General features: G+C 43.8%; 1 protein-coding gene across 1 annotated transcript; it reads left to right on the top strand.

Moving 5' to 3' along the window:
* Positions 1-2,972: 2,972 nt before the first annotated feature.
* On the top strand, positions 2,973-16,817 carry Gsg1l2 (GSG1 like 2). The gene is made up of 5 exons (XM_042694557.1): positions 2,973-3,282; positions 13,001-13,048; positions 14,383-14,535; positions 15,712-15,823; positions 16,559-16,817. Exons 1-5 carry the CDS (start codon positions 2,973-2,975, stop codon positions 16,815-16,817), a joined length of 882 nt encoding a protein of 293 aa, XP_042550491.1.
* Positions 16,818-20,229: the final 3,412 nt, after the last annotated feature.

The raw sequence follows: 20,229 nt of genomic DNA, 5'->3' as shown, positions 1-20,229 counted from the left end.
TTCCAAGCTTGGCTGGGACCTCATCCTCCTGGAGTCCTGTCACCAGTGTGGGCACATGCTTCTAGCAGTCCACGATGTACCACAGGCGGCCTCCTCCCGCATTCCTCCTCATCCAGAGAGCCAGAGAGCAAGTGTTTGCACAAGTCCTCTGCACCGTTTGAGTGTCTGAACACATCTAGAGTGACCTACCCAGTCTCCAACTTTCTCATCCCCCGCTGTCCCCTCCCAAAAGCAAGGAGATTTTTTTTTCCCAGATCTTCTCCACCACAGCTATGCTTCCTGGGATTTCCCCATAAGAAAAAGGCAGGCATTCAGTGGTTTCCACCCAAAATGTGGTTTGCTTTGTGCACAGGGCTCAGGTGAGACTCACTGGGGTTTGAACAGCTAGCTGGCAGAAGAGTTGGGCTGGAACCCATTCCCAGGCAATGTCTCTTTAAGGGTTGCTTTTTTTCTGCCCCCCTAAGGCCTTAAGCTCATCTAAGATGAGCTAGGTGGGGCTGGGAAGGTGGCTCAGTGGTAGAGCAATTGCCTTGCATGCGTGAGGCCCTGGGTTCAATTCCTCAGCACCACAGAAACAGAAAAAGCCAGAAGTAGAGCTGTGGCTCAAGTGGTAGAGCGCTAGCCTTGAGGTGAAGAGCTGAGGGACAGTGCCCAGGCCCAGAGTTCAGGCCCCACAACCGACCCACCCCACCAAAAAAACGATGAGCTAGGACCATCCACAGAGGCCTGGCCACCTGTGGACCCCAATGGTGCTGGCAGAACAGGAGTCTGTGTCACTCAGCCCTCCAGACAGATCTCCTGGCCCAGATCATGAAGCAAAATCCCAAATTAATGACTCAGGTTTGGGCTACACAGTAGCAAAACAAAGTATGGAGAAAAAAATGTTTAGCCTCCACTCCTCTTGAATATCTACTTGTTCTAAATACCACATCGTATTTAAAACAGAAACAATACTGCTCATCTACCTGGACGCTTTTCATGGAATTTTCACCCACATACAAGTGCCCTCTCCTCCTAGTCCACATTTGCAGTATCTTTTCATCCAATGTCCCATTTCATTTCCTCCCATGAACCTCCACCCTTCATTCTCCATTTGACAGCTGAGAAACATCCAGGTTCAGAGAAGAGAGGGTGCTGGTCCAAAGCCACACAGCCAGTGAAGGGTAGAACCAGAATAGACAGGTCTTCTGACCACTCACCTGACTACGGCTACTTGAGAAAATGTCTCTTTTCAGGGTAAGCTTCTGTCATTATAGGCTCCCTTCTGCTAGGCCCTCCCTCCCCCCATCTCTCCCTGGCCAGCTCCCAGCATCCTCTTACAACTTTTTCCAGCTTCCCAAACTGGAGACCCAAACTGGAAGAGTCATAAAAGATCAGGTAAGCAAGAGACAAGATCTACTTGTTTTTTTCCTTCTTCCCTCATTTTCTTTTTCTATTTTCTTTACTCCTTTCAGTCTTGTCTTCTTTCTTCTTCCTTTCCCTTCTATTTCCTTCCCTTTCTTTCCTTTTCATTCCCTTCCCCATCTTCCCTCTTGCCTCTTCCTTCCCTCCCTCCTTTCCCTTCTTCCTCTCTTCCTCCTTTCTTCCTTCCTTTTTTTTTTGTCGCCTTCGTTTTTCTCCTTTAAGTCAAATCATAGCTCATCTTGGCTCACTTTTCTGATGAGAGAAATTCTAAATGGTAGGGGGTGGGAGGAAAAGATGAACATTATTTAACAGAACCCTGTAAATCCCCACACAACAAGATTGTGAACCTCAGTAGTAAAATGCTCTGTCTGAGCCAAAAGCCACAGAATGGACTCGCACGGCGATGTGATCTCTGAAGTCGTGGTAGCCTCTTGTTTGGGACAGCAGATAGTGGCTGAAATGGTGGGAAGGGAGGAATGTCTCCAAGTGATGAGCTCCGGTCCAGGCTTTAAAGATGAGCCTCCAAGTTGTATGCTGAGAAAGAAAATACCTGCTTAGTAAGGCTATTCCATCTCATCTCTTTGGATGTTTTCTCAAACACTTTGTTCATTTCTGAAAGGACAAGGGTTGATTCTGAATATGACTTCCCTCCCCGTTGGACGAATGCCATCTAGCGACACAATATGGTAAAGCCTCTTAGTGAGCAGGCAATCAAAAGCACACACACACACACACACACACACACACACACACACACACACACACACACACACACACACACAGCATGTAAGGCTATTGGGAACACAAAACATAGATCTTTTCTTCAGATTTCACCAGCAGGAAAGCATAGACAAAGTGAGATTAACCCTGAGTCCTTGCTCAGGCAGGTGGCTCTCTGATTAAATCTGGGTTCCTCAGGAACTGTTTAGCATGTGATTAGAGCCTGAAGGAAACCCACTGTTTAAAAGGAAAGGAGAGGAATCGCCGATCAGAAAGAGTAAAAATGGGATGCATTTTATCAAAGTACAATATGCACATGTCTGGAAATACCACAATGAAATACTTTTGTTTAATTAATGTTTCTGTAAAAAAAAAATTAACTTAAAGACCTCCATATGTCAAATGCCATGCAGAGTCTTCCTCGTTCCATTCTTTCCTAACTTCAAGCTTATTAATTTCTTGTAGAGTGTTGTATTTTTCTAATTGGTTTTTTATTAGTTTTTTTTGCTATCCTCATAGCATTTGCTTTTTTCAGTTCCTGGGGCTGAACTGAAAAGTGCACCGGGCTGTACTCTTAAGGTTAAGATGGTAAACTCTCACGTTGCATGCATTTTACCACACTTTAATAATAAACCAACGTGCAGCACTGAAGGACCAATCATATTGAGCAGGCTATGTCTCAGCTCTGTGCCCCTTCAGGACATGACATGCAGGCACACACTCGAGCTTCCCCAGGGGAATGCAAGGCCAGCTGTCGGGACGCCAGATGGCAGGGCTGGGGAGTGGGCACCGTGATGCAGAGAGGAGGGGCTCCCAGCTCATCCTGCCGCTGTCTACCTCATTCAGCCATGGACAGGGCCAGGCAGCAGCAGGCACTGACCCTCCTCCCTGTCTGTCTGGCTCTCACCTTCTCCCTCACTGCTATGGGCAGCAGCCACTGGTGTGAGGGGACCCGGCGGACCACAAAGCCCCTGTGCCAGGACTCGCTGGGAGGGCCCAACTGCATTCACTTCAGCCGGGCCAGAGGCAGTGGTGGCAGGAGTGACAACGCAGACCAGGCTGTGCAGTACATTTGGGAGATGGGAGATGACAAGTTCATCCAGCGCCGGTTCCACGCGGGGCTCTGGCAGTCCTGTGAGGAAAGCCTCAACAGCACAGGTGAGCACAGCCCACAGGTGACCGGTGTGGGTGGTAGTCACAATGGTGGTGCTAGAGCCCAGTTGCCTGGGTTTGAAGCCCAGCTCTGCCATGGAATGTCTGTGTGTCCCTGAGTCCCTTTACCTCTGAGCCTCAGCTTTCTCCTCCAGAAAAACTGAGACCCAAAGCAGAGCTTTTCTCCTAGAGCTAGTGTGCAGGTAAAAGAACTAAGTCACATAACACACCAGGGGGCGGTGCCTGAAGAGTTATGTTTATTAAACATTAGCTTTTGCTATTATATTTTTTCCTGGACTTTTAAGTGATCTTGGGAAGGAAGGAAGGAAGGAAGGAAGGAAGGAAGGAAGGAAGGAAGGAAGGAAGGAAGGAAGGAAGGAAGGAAGGAAGGGAGGAAGAAAGGGAGGGAGGAAGGGAGAGAGGGAGGGGGAGGGAGGGAGGAAGGGAGAGAGAAATAAAAAAGAGAGAAAGAAAGAGAGGGAGGGAGGGAAGAAAAGGAATGAAAGAGAAAGAAGAGAGAGAAAGAGAGAAAGAAGAAAGAGAAAGAAAGAAGAAAAGAAAGAAAGAGAAAGAAAGAAAGAGAAAGAAGAAAAGAAAGAAAGAAAAAGAAAGAAAGAAAGGAAGGAAGAAAGGAAGAAGGAAGGAAGGAAGGAAGGAAGGAAGGAAGGAAGGAAGGAAGGAAGGAAGGAGGGAGGGAGGGAGGGAGGGAGGGAGGAAAGGAGACTTTTATATCACTGGGTCACTTACTACATCTATCATAAGCATGACCTCTATTTAATAATACTGTTAATACTTGAACTAACTCTACACAGTAAATATTATTTCCTCATCTCATAAACAGAGCAACTGAGGCACGGAGGTTTTAACTTTTGAAGCTGGTAAGCCCATTTCCTTTCCTACCATATTATTCTACCCCAGTTCATCAACAGTTTGAGGATAAGGATGTGAGGCAAGTGGTGAAGGAAGAGAAAAGAGAAAACAGAAGAGTTAGTGTTTGAATGCATCTTTCATAAAAGACTGTCCTCACATAACAAAGAAATGGAAAGAAAGGAATTTGACCCCTCAGTATTAGCCTGGATGTAATCTTACACACTTGTTGCATGCAAACCAAAAACCCATTGGGAGAGGAGTCTATTTCTTTCCACATCTCAAGCCTGTTATATATTTCTTGTGTAACTTTTTACTTTCCCTGAAGTTTTGTTTCTATGTGTGTAGAACTTGAACTCAGGGCTTGGGTGCTGTCACTGAGCTATTTTGCTTTAGTATTCTACCACTTGAGCCACAGCTCCACTTCTAGATTTTTGCTGGTTAACCTAATATAAGACTGTCTTTGAACCATGATCCTCAGATCTCAGACTCCTGAATAGCTAGGATTACAGGTGTGAACCACCAGCACCCACCTTCCCCAAAGTTTTTATTTGCCTTTTCTTTTTCCATCCCCATACCCTTTATTTATTGCCTTATTAGTGAGGCATAATTAAAATGTAACAAGAATAAGCCCTCAGAGACACTGCACACCCCTGTATGTAACTCCACCCCAAAGGGAGCCACCAAGAAGCAGTCTGGACTTATGTGTTCACTCATCCAGGTCAGTAGTAGTGAGATACAAATGGCACAGCAGTACCTAGAACTAGACTGTGGCAAGGAAGGGCTCCCAATTCTCCTTCTCAAGGAGTGCTGTCTTATCTTTAAATCCCCTTCCTACATTCATAGGAATATGTTGGAAATCCATGATGGTACATCTTCAAGTGTTCTCATGATATGGGGCTGAGAATGTGGCATAGTGGTCGGGTGCTTGCCTAGCATGCATGAAGCCCTGGAGCTCTGGGTTGGATTCCTCAGTATTACATAAACAGAAAAAGCTGGAAGTGGTTTAAGTGGTAGAGTGCTAGCCTTGAGAGAAAGAAGCTCTGGGACAGTGCCCAGGCCTTGAGTTCAAGCCCCAAGGACTGGCAAAATAATAATAATAAATAATTCTCAAGGTAATCCCAGATATTTGAAGACTATAAATACCACTCCTATAGGCAAATTGCTTGGGAATGTCTACTCTCTTTCCAAACTCCCATCTGATAAATACCTACTTTTATTTTCACAGCTGTATACAATGTCACACTAGAATCAGAATCATACAGGGAATTTGTAAATAAAAAAAATTCCAGATACATAGCCTGAGAAGTTGCAATTCAGTATTTGAGTGAAGTCTAGAAACTTGCATCCTTTTTTTGAAATTTTAACAAGGAAATGTTTACACATAAATAAGAAATCAGCTCATTTTGAAAAGAAAAATCAATAGTTCCTGTTCCTTCCTGGTCCATAACTTAGACCTATACTACAGGAGGCACTGCTTCTGATTTATTTGTTGTTTATTTTTCTGGTATTTGTTTCCATCTTTCCAAACAACATAATGATAATACATGGGCTGGGAAAGTGGCTCAGTGGTAGAGCGCTTGCCTTGCATGCATGAGGCCCTGGGTTCGATTCCTCAGCACCACATAAGCAGAAAGAAAAAAACCGGAAGTGGTGCTGTGGCTCAAGTGGTAGAGCACTAGCCTTGAGCTGAAGAGCTGAGGGACAGTGCCCAGGCCCAGAGTTCAGGCCCCACGACTGGACCCAAAAAAAAAAAAAAAAAAAACCATAATGATAATACAGTCTTAGTTTTAGACATTTAGGCTTTCTGATATAATAATGGGATTTAAGGGTCACATTATAACATCCCTACCGTCTGCCATTTTCTTACTAAAGTGATTTCATTGTTTTATTTAAAGTGATACATTTTATTCAAATCAATAAACAGGTTATCTTGACTGCATAAATAATTTTCATGATAGCACCAGAAAAGGTACTATGAATACATTTATCATGTTGTATAGCTGTTTATTTTTCCTGGAGTTTCTCATAGCCTTTTATTTTCCTATCCTTATAGTGTTTGCATTTTATTCTACTCAACTCTATTCTATCCTGTGGTATCAGTACTTCTAATATGCTTCCCCAATAATTATGAATGAAAGGAGTCTGTTCCAGCATACAGAAAGTCCATAAGGAAAGAAAAGAATTCAGCACAGCATGGAGCAAATGCACTAACAACCATTACCATGTCAGGCACCAGATTAGATGAATGGAAGGAGGCAATGGTAAGAGAACTACAGTGCTAGTAGCTCATGATCAGTAGGGGAGACCTAAGATAAAAGTAAAAGAAGAAGGAAGGCTCCTCTATGATGCTGTAATGGGAAGGAGTATCCTTAACAGCTCTAGGCATGGAAAGGCTTCATAAAGAGGTAGCCACTAGGCCAGGATTTTAATAAATGGATATCAAGCGTGAGACATGCCAAGCAGACCGAGCTGAATGGGCCCACATCTGGGCAGCACAGCTTAAGGCACCTGCACCAGAATATAAGCAGGGGAGGGAAGAGGCATTGTTATACACCAACAAAATGCACATGGCCCTAACATGTCATCCGAAGCAACTTCTCCTCCCCTGCAGTGTACGGTCAAAGTCTCTCCAGCATAAGAAACTGGACAGGACAATGCTCCCTGGAGAGAAGAATCTAGCTAGAAAAGAATTGACATTGCTGTAAATAATGTCAGGGGGGGTGGACCTCAGTAGAAGCCGAACTCAAGGAAAGATTTAGAAAATAAAATGGGGCTGTTTCCTTAGTGGCCAGGGAATGGGAAGAAAGTGCATGCTGGACACAGGGAAAGGATGGGACTGGACTTAAAGGAAGACTGGGAGAAGTTGACTGGCCAACTGCATATCCTGCAGTGTGGGTCTTCCATAGTCACAAAAATACTAGGCAGGGGCTGGGAAGGTGGCTCAGTGGTAGAGTGCTTGCCTTGCATGCATGAGGCCCTGGGTTCGGTTCCTCAGCACCACATAAGCAGAAAAAAAAGCCAGAAGTGGCGCTGTGGCTCAAATGGTAGAGCACTAGTAGCCTTGAGCTGAAGAGCTGAGGGATAGCGCCCAGACCCAGAGTTCAGGCCCATGACCGGACCCCCCCCAAAAAAAATACTAGGCAGGTAGAAGAGAGAAACTATCCCCAAGACTTCTGATAAAAATTGTAACCCTGTTTGTGTGTATTGGGAGAGGAGGTCTTTCTGAGTCTAAAAGAAAAAAATAGATCTGGGAGCATAGCTAAGAGACTATAAGGGTCTGTCAGGTAGTTCACTCTAGAGGAGCTTTTCACACACACACACACACACACACACACACACACACACACACACACCACCTTCACTTAGATCACAGCACCGAAGGCATGGTTGATGGGGACATGCTCTCAGAGGATTTTTCTCCCCAAGGAGAATTAGAGGTGATTTCTTGACCCCTTCCCGATTTGAGTGCAACTGTGTTCTTGATCCCAGGTTGGAAAAAGCTCTCAACGAGTGTCTCATATATTAAAATTACTCCACAGAGAGTTATTTCCAGAGGCTCCTTGTAAAAAGTAAATAAAAGAGTTGTGCTGTTTAGGGAATTCACAATGTTCATATTAAACATTTTAAAATCCTACAGTAGACTTGTTTAGTATGACATAACCCAGTGTCTCATTGACCATAGAAGAAATGCGTATATATATATATAACACATATATTATTGATACATATCCGTCCATATATGGAGACAATATATATACATATGTCTATACATATCCATAAATATCCATTTATATATAGATCCATTTATAGATATAGATAATATATAGATGTATATTACATAGAGAGAAATTGATTCATATTCTACAAGAGACTAGTGTTTGGTGGTGCACCTGGAAAAGGCTGGCCTAGAACAGAGCCATTTTATAGATGTAAAAACTGAGTTCTGGTACAAGTGTCTCATGGAAGATTGAATAGCTAAATACTAACAGACCTGGACACCAGCTCAAATTTCTGAACTCTTTGCTCTGACTTTTCCTGTTACCCTACAAGGCATAAAAACCTCATACCACTCTAAAATGTGTCCGTGGATAGTTCTGTGTCCATCAATCTTAAAATCATCTGCTCATAGCTGGGTGTCAGTGGCTCACGCCTGTAATCCTAGCTACTCAGGAGGCTGAGATGTGAGGATCACAATTCAAAGCCAGCCCAGGCAGAAAAGTCCGTAAGACTCTTATCGCCAATAAACCACCAATGCTCTCAAGTGGTAGAGCACTGGCCTTGAGCTGAAGAGCACAGGGACAGCACCCAAGCTCAGAGTTCAAGCCCCACGATGGACAAAAAAAAAAAATCATCTGCTCACATTTTATGTATTTTTTGGTATAATGTTATCAGGGTCTCTAAATAATATCATCACTTTAAGAAGGAAGAAGACAACTTCCTCAGAACATCTTTCTCCCCTCTAAAGAAATATATGTTTCAGGTTTTCACTAAAGCAGTAAATTTAAAAATAAATTCTTAAGCCAGGCACCAGTGGCTCATGCTTGTAATCCTAGCTATTAAGGAGGCTGAGATCAGAAGATCATGGTTGAAAGCCAGCCTGAGTAGGAAAGTCCCTAAGACTCTTCTTTTATAAATTATCAAAAATTTCAGGTGTAGAGCTGTGGCTCAAGTGGTAGAGTGCTAGAAGCAAAAGAAGCTCAGGGACAGAGCCCAGGCCCCAAGTTCAAACCCCAGGACCAGCAAATAATAATAATGATTATAATAATAATCTTAATAGCAAATAAATTAAGATATTACAGAATAAGTTTAAAGCTATATATTAGAAGTTACAAACTCTAGTGTCTTATAGGAAGACATAATAAAAGTAGATGAAGCAATAAGCCTAGACAATGACCTTGAACTTCCTGCGTAGGCTAAAGGGGAAAGCTACTCACTCTACTTAGCTATGTCACCTGCTTAGCTGAGTCTGATATGGTCAAGTTCAATGAGTTTTCAATAGAAGTAAGATATCTGAATTCTATTTTCTAACAACATTTTCCTTAGAATATGATATAAAGAGCCAGGTACCAGTGACTCATGCCTGTAATCTTAGCTACTCAAGAGATCTGAGATCTGAGGCTCACAGTTCAAAGCCACCATGGGCAAACAAATCTGACAGGCTCTTATCTTCAATTAGGCAGTAAAAAGCCAGAAATGGAGCTGTGGCTCAAGACAGCACTCAGGCCCTGAGTTCAAGCCCCAGGACTGGCACACACACAGAGGGTATTGTATGAGACCAAGAAAGGATGTTTATAGCAGAATATAGCCTGGGGTCCCTGCTGGGAAGGTCATCACACTGGTACCCACTATTCATAACTGTAAGGATTGTAGTCTGGAGAGGATAAGCCTGTGCCCAAACGAAGTCCAAGCCAGTGGCTTCCTGGTGTCCTGGTACCCAAGCTCTGCTGCCCCAAAGGCCTCACTGGGAAGTTCCCTTCTGGGTCAGTGACATCTTCCCACCAGCAGGTCCAACCAAGAAGCTTTATGTAGAGACCTATTTTGTGACACCTTCCGCACATAACACCTCCCATAGTTCTGCTCTGTCCACGCCTTTTTCCCTCCACATTTTGAAAAGAATTTTTGAAATAAAAATTTCTTCAGGAGCTGGGAATGTGGCTTAGTGGCAGAATGCTTTCCCAGCATGTGTGAAGCCCTGGGTTCAATTCCTCGGTACCACTTAAACAGAAAAAGTGGGAAGCGGTGCTATGGCTCAAGTGGTTGAGTGCTATCCTTAAGCAAATAAAATGCTCAGGGACAGTGCTCAGGCCCTGAGTTTAAACCCAGGACTGGCAAAAAGAAAGAAAGAAAGAGAGAGAGAGAGAGGAAGGAAGGAAGGAAGGAAGGAAGGAAGGAAGGAAGGAAGGAAGGAAGGAAGGAAGGAAGGAAGGAAGGAAGGAAGGAAAGAAGGAAGGAAGGAAAGGAGGAAGGGAGGGAGGGAGGGAGGGGAAGGAAGGATGATAGAAAGAAAGAAAAAGAAAGAAAGAAAGAAGGAAAGAAAGAAAGAAAGAAGGAAGGAAGGAAGGAAAAGAGAAAAGAAATAAAAATCCCTGGTCAAGGCAATGGCTTAAATGTTCTCTTCCTTGGGCAAATCCAGAATTCCAGAGGATGTGTTCGTTTTAAATTCTAGACTACTTTTCTAAAATTAAAAATGCCAGGAGAGAGGAGGCTGGGCATCCACATGAGGGAGGTGAGGAGGGACAAGCAAGTGGGGATGGCACCCAGGGCTTAGACACCATCTCCCAGGGCTGGCTTGATCGTCCCACTTGGCTGCCCAAGCATTGCCAAGCAATGTAACACCCGCCTTTCTGGCTTCATGGGATTTGTAAAGATTTTTCCTTCTAATCCCGCTGGCTTTATTCAAAAGGAGCATCATTTCTGAGGATTCATGTTAATCAAGGGCTCATTATGGTCTGACTCTCGGGATCCAAGCTAAATTCACCCTTCTAAGCTATTGTGGAGTCTCTTAACTCTGTTAACTCCAGTCTCTGTTAACTCCAGTCTCTCCATGCCCTGCCTCTGGCTCTGTTCCTAGCCTCTCATTTACTCTTGTTAGAAAAGCCTGCTCTCCTCAGAAACAAGAGAGACTTTTACTCCGTGCTATGTTTTGGATGCCATTTGAATATCTCCTAAAGGCTCCTATGCTAGAATCCTAGGCTCCAGTGTGGTAAAGCTGAGGCAGGAGGATCTCTAAGAAGAGAGACGCATTGAAGCATGACTTGGCCAATAGGGCAACCTCAGAAAGCATTGATGTCATCCTGGAACCATAGTTAGTTTCCAAGAGAGCAGGTTCCTGTGAGAAGAACTGACTCCTGAATCCCTTCTGCTTCCTGTGGCTACTTTCTCCAACCATGATACCATCTGCCACGTTGTAATGTTGCCACAGGCTCTCACCAGTTCCCAGAGGAAACTGGCACTATGCTCTTGAATCTCTAGAAACTATGAGCTACAGACATCTCTTTTCTTTATGTAGTATCCATCCTCGGGCACTTCATTATAGCCACGGAAAACATATTAATACACTCTTCCAAACATTAGGTAGAGAGCTAGCAGGTGGTGACGGAGACAGAGATAGGGAGTCTCTGGGAGGGAAAAAAAAATCTCATTTTCAGTTCCTGACTCTACTAAACCTATTTGAGCTTGCCTTCCAAACCTAGAAAAGAGAGGTTTTTATACTTACCTGTATCAATAATTAAACACAAAAAAATGTGTAAAGCCATTAATAAAATACTTCCATAACTTTCTTGGAGAATTGTTAAGATATTCATGTTGCAGATGAAGAAGACCAGGAAAGGCCCTGACTATAGTAGAAGTAGGCCCTTTGTTCCACATGCCCACTGTCCCTCACAGGCTGTGGTTAGGATCTGATGAGGTAAAAATGGAAAAAAAAAATTATGTTCTATCAGCCCCAAAAAGCCTGCCAGAGAGGAGGGTGTGAGTATTGGGGTTTCCCTGGTTCTATGGTCACCCCTATTAGAAGTGAGGGAACTAAGATGAACTTTTCCACCATAAACAAGAGATCTCAGCTACTCTGCCTGTGCCAGAGAATCAATAGAAAAACGTGCAGTTGCATTCATCTAAAGTTGATTCCATTTCAATGCTACAGGAACCATGCTGGCTGCAGGTGGACAAAGGGGCCCCTGATTCTGTTCCTTCTCTCTCCATCAAGCCATCTGAGTGCATAGTTATGTGAAGCACTTTCCTGATACATGTTTTATTCAAAAGGATCCCAGAGAGAAAGTCAACCAAATGTTATACTATAAATCCATTTTACGTTTCTCTTCTTCCCATGGCACAGCGGAGAAGCGATGCAGAAGTGGAATGAAATGAGGCCCAAGGCACTTTTGTGTGTATATGCGTCTGTGCATGTGTGTGTGTTGTGCATGTAGGTATGCTGGTACTGGGTTGAACTCAGGGCCTCACTCTCTGACTTGGCTTTTTCACTCAAGGCTGGCACTCTACCACTCGAGCCATACCTCCACTTCTAGATTTTTGCTGGCAATTGGAGATTAGAGTTCCCGATTTTTCTGCCTCGGCTAGCTTCAAACCTTGATTCTCAGCTCTCAGCTTCCTGAGTAGCTAACATTACAGGCATCAGCCACTGGAACCCAGCTGTAAGACTTACAACCTTTATGTTTGCACCATCAAAAGCATGTGTCTGCTCAGACCTGTGACCCTTGCCATGTGCTACGGATGAATGTTGGTGTCCTCCCAGTGGCCATGTGTCGAAGTCTTACAGTGCAGTTAGGTGGTAATTAAGGCCAAGAGGATGGGACCCTCATGAGTTAGATCTGTGGCTCTATATGAACAATCTAGAGAGCTACCTAGAAATACAGACATGGATGCAACCTGGAAGACAGCCTGTAACCATAGTCCACTCTGAAGTGAGCTCTGAAGCCAACCTCCAGAACCAAGGAGCAAATTCCTGCCCTGCCTGAAAAGCTATCCACTCTGTAATAATCTGTGACACTTTTCCTGAATGACAAAAATATGGTATCAGAGGGGGAAAGGAACTGGGCTGTCCCAAGGAGGCAGAGATGAACTCTGCTTGGGGGAGGTCCTGAGCAAGAGGGACCCACCCACCTCATTTCTGTCCCAGTTCACTGGATGTAGACAGTCACATGGACTGAGTGCCATAGACTGTGTGCATCACACTCCACAGAGAGGATTGGCCCCTGTCTATGAACACTGAAGGAGCCACCTCATTTCTCACTCAAAATGATTTATGGCTCAGCTATGGGCCTAGAAACACCATTTTGCCCCCCCCCCCAAGTGTCAAGTCTAACCCACTCATGGCTGCATTCTCTTTACTTTTTAGGTGAACAGTGCCGAAGTTTCTGGAGTCTAATCCCAGCTGAAGAACAAGGTAGATGACATATTCATGCTCTGTCCACTGATCATGTGGATGATTTTTTTATTATTTTATTGAAAGTGGGGAACAGATGAAATGATTGTATCTGACGTTCCCAGGAAGTCGACTCCAAAAGTCAGGATTGTAGGCTGCATCGTGTACCATCTAACTTTAGTGTGCTAGAAAACAAACTCTTCAAGGGCTCCAGGGAGCTTTGGTTGGCCATATCTGCCACTTCCCCTGGTGTAACTATGGGAATGGCCAATTTCAAGCTATTCATGTAAGGCAGAGTTTGGAAGACAGCAGCTCTGGAATTCCACTGCCTGTGGGTCATTTTCTTTCCTCTTTTACTCATGAAATGTATAGGTATGTTCTTCATGTCTAATCACCAGGTTAGAATGGAGTTCTTGTGAAGGCCTGAGACACGTGTGCCTCGTTCATTGCTAGGGCCCATCACAAAACTTGGTTTTTACAACTCTAAGCTTCCCTTTTCCATATCTTTAAACACTCTACCCCCACTCTACTCCATATTCATGAAGTTCCTCAAAGTAAAAGCAGGGTCCCAGTCAGAGAGGAGAGCAGTAGCTGACACAGGAACAAATAGGATCATAGCACCAGCAAGCCTCACACAAGGCTCTTCAACTCCCAGAATCTTCTGCCTTTGTATTTATGTTTGTGTGTCTTCTTTTAAAAGGCAGAGATGGTGTCTTCTGTTGGAATCCAATTGATATGTCAACTTTGGGTTGAAGACGCGGACATCTCTAACTAGCTCACTTCAGGGTTCTGCTTAGTTTTTAGCCCTGTCAACTATCAATTACAGGCCATCATCTTTATGATCATCTACATGAGGCCCTAAGAACCTCCTTCATTTACCAACTTTCCAAGTTTCAACAGAGGCATTTTGTAGGTTTGGTTCCAAGTCACTTTTTTTTTCCTTTTATGATTTGCAAGTCATTAAGGGATGGCTATGGCTTGAAGCCACAGACGTTGAAGAACGGTATGAATTCTTTAGACATGGGGACCAGAGGTTAAGATCATTGAGGGCACTGCCCTCAAAAGAGATTAATGTAGTGTTCATGTGGCCCAGAGTTAGTTCTTGTGAGAGTGTTGTTAAAATAAACAGCATGGTGCCATGACTCCATGCTCCATGATGTCATACAACCAAGGGTCATGCTGTTTGGAATTTCAGCATCCACCACTGTGAGCTCCTTAAACCATTTTTTGGTAAAGTACTTAGCAACCAGCATTTCCCTATAGTAAGAGAAAATGGAACTAAATCAAATGCTTGAATCTCCCAGAGCTTCTGAATTGAATATGCCCGGGATTTCTGTGTTCCCTTCCTTTTGTAGGTGTCTTGTGGCTCTCCATTGGGGCTGAGGTCCTGAATGTATTTCTGATGCTGACAAGTGCCATCCTCTTAGGGACAAAAGTGAGTTGTTGCAGCTCAGGATTCAACTGGCTCAAGGTGGATGCCTCGGTGGCCATTCTCATGGTGCTCGCAGGTACATTCCAGCAAGCAGATTCTCCACAGCCTGCCCTATAGGGACAAAGGCAAGGGCACAGGGAAGATGATCCCCTGGACACATCTGTGAAATATCCCCATTAGATGGATGCAATGTAATCTTGCCTGGGGAGACTAATGGAAAGAAAGGGGAAAGGCATAGATAATGAAATTTACCTGATGAGCTGGCTCTGAGGACAGAACTGGCCTTCCTTAGTGCAGTGGTCTATGCGGGAATCCTATAAGGTTCAGAGCTCTGCTATGTAATGGCTGTGGGACTCGAAGCAAGTTACTTACTTTCTCCAAGTTAGCTGTCAGAGTTAAGCTATGATGAAGGCTAACTAGGAATATACAGGGTTTGGTAAATAGTAGCTTTAAAAATTGATGTTCATGCTGGGGAACAGTGGCTTACATCTCTAATCCTAGCTGCCTAGGAGGCAGAGATCTGAGGATCACATTTCAAAGTCAGACTGGGCAAGAAAGTCCACAAAACTCTTATCCTCCTCAATTTATCACCAAAAAGCTGGAAGTGAATATGTAGCTCCAATGGTAGAGTGCCAGTCTTGAGTGGAAAAAAAAAAAACAACCAAGGGGCAGGGCCCAGGCTCTGAGTTCAAGCCCGCGTATGGGTATAAAAAAAGTTACTGTTCAAGTTTAGTGTCAATATTCCATAAAGAACTCCTTTATTAGTTCTACCTCCATGTTCTCTAAGCACCTTTAAAGCAACTTAATTTGCTCTCCTAAGGTTCTGTGAATGTCTTTCCTCCACAAAAAGACTCTGAGCACAGACTTCCTCTGGTTGAATATCAGTATATCTGCCCAGTTTGTACATCAAATTGGATGTCCTTAATAATTATAACACGACTTGTCCCAAGTTCTATCATTAGTGAATACAATCCAATTTCTGCATCCTTCTTAGTAAAGAATCAAACCATGAACCCTGAGACTCCTGTCAAGGTCCCAGCCTCCACAAAGTTCTTATAGTGATCTAGATGCCTCACAGTTCCAAGTGTGGGAAACAATATGTCGGGTGGAAAGTTTCTGAGTGTATACGTGGAGATGTGTTCCAGGACTGTGTGTGTACTGAAGGCCTGCTAGCTCCAAACCATATAAGGCAGAAAGCCTCATCCATTGTGCTGCATTCTTCTCTGTGGCTCACAGAGTTTTCCTTGTGCAGGGCTCCTGGGCATGGTGGCCCACATGATGTATACAACTATATTTCAAATCACTGTGAACCTTGGACCAGAAGACTGGAAGCCTCAGACATGGGACTATGGCTGGTCATATTGGTAAGTTGCTTCATCATGGCAACCACATCTACTCTTGTAATTTGGGATTCGTCTTGTAAGTTTCCTGTAGGCCCATCTCTTCATCCACGGTGAGAGTCCCTGCCTCAACACTTTGGGCAGATATTTAAAGAAGTTATGTTCATATGCTTGGCACATAGTAAAGTCCTCAACATTGTTGTAATCATAATGTGTGTGTGTGTGTGTGTGTGTGTGTGTATGTGTGTGTGTGTGTGTGTGTGTGTGTGTGTGTGTGCCTGTCCTAGGGCTTGAACTAAGGGCCTGGATGCTTTCTCTGAGCTTTTTTGCTCATAGCTAGTACACTACCACTTGAGCCACAGCTCCACTTCTAACTTTTTGGAAATGTATTAGAGATAAGAGTCTCACGGACTTTTCCTGCCCAGGCTGGCTCTGAACCATGATCCTTAGATCTCAGTCTCTTGAAAAGCTAAGATTATAGTCGTAAGCCACCAGCACCCAGTGTAATCATAATCTTAAACACAGATTGGAAGGAAGCTTTCTGAGCTAGAATATCTAATAAATACTTCCAAGAAGGGAGACCTGGGATCTGGTCTCTTACCCAGCAGACTAAACCACATTGATGGTCTGTGAAATCTGTGATACCAGATGCTGATCCTCATTGCTGACAGCACCACTCCCCTCACCATCCCCCACCAGAGGGGAGGAGGCCCTAGAATCCCAGCTGCAGGCCTTCCTCACTGTGCCTTTTCTTGGCAGTCTTGCCTGGAGTTCTTTTGCCATCTGCATGGCTGTGGCGGTCACAGCCACCAGTAGATACACTACAGCCCACCTGGAGTGTCGGGAGAAGCAGAGGGCAAAGCAGAGCAGTCGGCACCCTCAGCACAACAACCCAGGACCTGACAGTAAGAAGAATATCTGGCAAACAAAAACTGTTCCCAGCCCTGCTGGACCTGTCTTTGTGAAAGTAGCACGGCCCTTGCCACAAGATGTCCCAGGCAAGGTGTCTGCATGCTAGCTGGTATTCTGTAGCTGCCAGAACCATACATGCAGACAGACAAGCCAAGCACTTTGTACCCACATTGAACACCTTCTGGGGTGAGCTCCAGAAGCATGGGGCTATGCAAATGTAAACTACCAGATACTTTTGATTTCTGCCACTCTTTCTGTTAAAATGCCAATATCGTCCAATAAGATAACTTGTAAGATGATATCAACTATTGTCACTCTAGTATCAAGGAGCTTCATAGCTTTCTTTTGATTTGTTTGGTGGTGATACTGGGGTTTGAACTCAAGGTCTTCGATTGCTAGCCTGGCACTCTTCTGTTTGGGCCATGCCTCCAGCCTGGCTTTAGCTGATTAATTGGAGAAGGAGTCTATTAAATGTTTCTTCCTAAACTAGCCTCAACTTTGGTCCTCCAGATCTCAGTAATCTTAAGTAACTAGGATTACAGGTATGAAACTACACCACCTGGCTCTTGAGTTTTTTGATGGTAAGTCTAAAAAACGGTATCAAAGAAAGAGAGGGGTGGAAATACCAGGGGAAAGAGAAGATGAAGGAAATTTTTACAATTGGACCCAAAAGGCATTGTCTGTCAGATTTATTGATAGAAAAACTCAGACTGCTCTTCCTTGACACACAAATAGCTTTTGTAGCGAGCTATCTTATACTTTCTGTTGTTATTTTCTAGAAGACAGAAATTACCAGACTACTGGTAGCTCAGGTCTAGTTACTCAAGAGGAGAAGATCTGAGGAGCCAGGTTCAAAGCCAGTGCAGGCAGGAAAATCCATGAGTCTCTTTATCTCCAATCAACCATCAAAAAGCTGGAAGCAGCGGTGTGGCAGAGCACCAGCCTCAAGGGATAAAGCTAAGAGACAGCACCTAGGCCCTGAGTTCAAGCCCTAGTACTGGCACACACACACACACCACACACACACACATACACACAAGATATTTTTAAATATTTTTTTACTATTTAAAAATGTTTTTCTTTGAAATTTCATAACAACGAGATGTACAGGACACTATGTTGAAAAGGAACTTTACAACTGTTGGGGGCAGGGGTGGAGGGAGGAGGAGGAGGGGGTGGAGGGAAGTGGGGAGGAAAGGGATGGGAGGGGAAAAATAAAGAAGAGGGTAACAATACTCTATAGGAAATGGACTCATTACCTTGCTCGTGTAACTGTAACCCCTCTGTACAGTATCTTTACAATAAAAAATATAGATTAAAAAAATCAGAAGGATGGTCAAATGCTACAAATGAAAACACTGGAATCACAGCTCAGTAAAACAGACTGACTGGCCTTAGCTTAACTGAAGTCACTGGAGCTTTCACGTCTAAAAATAAACAATGCCAAGCATGCAAATCTTGTGTGGGGCAATGCAGGACTGTGAGTTTCCAAATGTGCTTGATTACCATATTGCATGAAACTCTTTTGGATTTTGGTCTAACTTGTTTGAGGCCACAAATTGTCAGCCACATAATTTAGGGGAATTTTGTTGTTGTTGTTGTTTTCGATTGTTGGTTTTGTTTTGCTTTGTTTTGTTTTTGCTACAGGCGCCTGCTTATAACCTGGGCTTTGTTGAAAAAGAAAATGAGTTGCCAAATTCTAATAATTTTATGCATGTCATAGTTCATGTTCATTTTTTTATGTATTTATGTATTTAGTAAACATATCATAGTTGTCTTTGGTGTTTCCATTTTTTTTTAAATTCTGAATCTATTTGTACTGAATCACCACAGTCAAAAAATAATGGAAAAAAATCCAACTAACTTCTTTGTGTTTGGGATTCTGTTGAGCTCATGCGTGTAATAAATGTCAGTTGCATGGAAATTTGTATTTTGCTCCATGGAGACTATTTAAAAAGATATAAAATGATTTCTGCTGCAATGTGTGCATCTCAAAGCATGTGTGTTCCCTGGGTCCTTTGCTCTCCTGGGAAGATGAGTTAGTACCCACAAGTCTCAGAGGCCCTTGTCTCTAAGCTGGTTCTCTTACACAGCCTGTCTCCTTGCATATTTGTGTAAAGAGATCCTTCCTGCCTGGTTGTGAGGATATTGAGTCAAATCTGTTAGAGAAAAGAAAATCCATTGCAAATGTTCCCAAAAAGACATGTACTTCTCTCAAAATACACACGTCTCACAAGACTGATGCTGAAAGCATCCAGGAAAAAAATGAATTTTCCGGAGCTGCATGAATGAAACTGGCATCACTGGACAGAGAAAGGAGCCAGGGACCAATGTGAACAGTAGGACAGGAGTGAAGGCCGATAGTCATAGAGGCTGAAGTCAGAATTGACTCCTGAGCCCCCAAGGCCCTTTTGTTTCTTTCAAAGTTTAAAGAGGCCAGTTGCGTTGAAATAAAGCACACAAAGAGAAAAGCATACAAATCACACGTGCACAGCACAGGAACGCAGCCGGTGAGCACCCCTGCAGATTGCTAAAGACAGAGACAGAGCCAAGGCGTTCCCTGCATATCACTTTGTTGGAAGATAGATCCTGCTGGAGATTTTAATGCTTTCAGTGTACCCAAATGATTTGTTTGATATCTGTTCACTCGTAGACTGGAACTTTCTCTATAGAAACTGTTCTTTATATTCCTGGCATCTAGAATGATGATTGGTGTCTGTGTGTGTGTGTGTGTGTGTGTGTGTGTGTGTGTGAAGTGCTGATGGCTCACACCTGTAATCTTAGCTACTTAGGAAAGCAGGCAAAGGTAAATCAGGCAGATAGCTCTGAGAGACTCTTACCTCTATCTAACCAGCAAAAAGTGAAAGTAGAGGTGTGGCTTATGTGATAGAATACCAGCCTTAAGAAGCTAAAGAAGAGCTGAGCCCTGAATTGGAGCACCAGTTCATCCACACACAGATACACATACGCACACACACACACACACACACACACACACACACACACACACACACACACACACCATTTTGCATGAAAATAAGGTATGGTTAAGAGAATTAACTCTGGAACCAGACAACTCACCTGTTACAGCTTGGTTATAAAATGGTCCCAAAGGCTCACTGACAGCTTAGGCCCTGATTGTGACCACGATATAACAGTACTAACTTCCTCAATGAACTAATGCAGTGAGGAATGGGCGATTAGAAGGTTGGAAGGTGAGAATGGGTCTGGTTGGAAAAAGTGGGTTACTAGAGGCATGCGTTTGAAAATATATCTCTTCCCTAGCCCTTTCCTGTGTTTGGCTCTCTGCTTCCTGGCTGTCAGGAGGGGAGCACTTTCCTCCACCATAACCCTTCCACCATGATGGTCTGCCTCATCACAGGCCAGAAACAGTAAGCTCAGACAATTGTAGACTACTCAAAATACATGTTTTTCAAATCTGAAATTTGGTTGCAGTGACCAAAAAAAATGTAAACCTAAGACACTGCATATATAAATCCCAGATCCAGTCTTAGCAC

This window comes from Dipodomys spectabilis, unplaced genomic scaffold (assembly GCF_019054845.1).
Source record: "Dipodomys spectabilis isolate Male_0828 unplaced genomic scaffold, ASM1905484v1 ptg000004l, whole genome shotgun sequence".
In the NCBI taxonomy this organism is placed as follows: domain Eukaryota; kingdom Metazoa; phylum Chordata; class Mammalia; order Rodentia; family Heteromyidae; genus Dipodomys; species Dipodomys spectabilis.
This window is presented reverse-complemented; position numbering and strand designations above follow the sequence as displayed.

What these genes read in the sequence shown, in the direction of transcription:
- Gsg1l2 (XM_042694557.1), top strand. Translation starts at nt 2,973, where the DNA reads ATGGACAGGGCCAGGCAGCAGCAGGCACTGACCCTCCTCCCTGTCTGT. An exon ending in GGAAAGCCTCAACAGCACAG is followed by an intron (nt 3,283 to 13,000) that starts GTGAGCACAGCC and finishes TTTACTTTTTAG; the next exon opens with GTGAACAGTGCCGAAGTTTC. An exon ending in GACTATGGCTGGTCATATTG is followed by an intron (nt 15,824 to 16,558) that starts GTAAGTTGCTTC and finishes TTTTCTTGGCAG; the next exon opens with TCTTGCCTGGAGTTCTTTTG.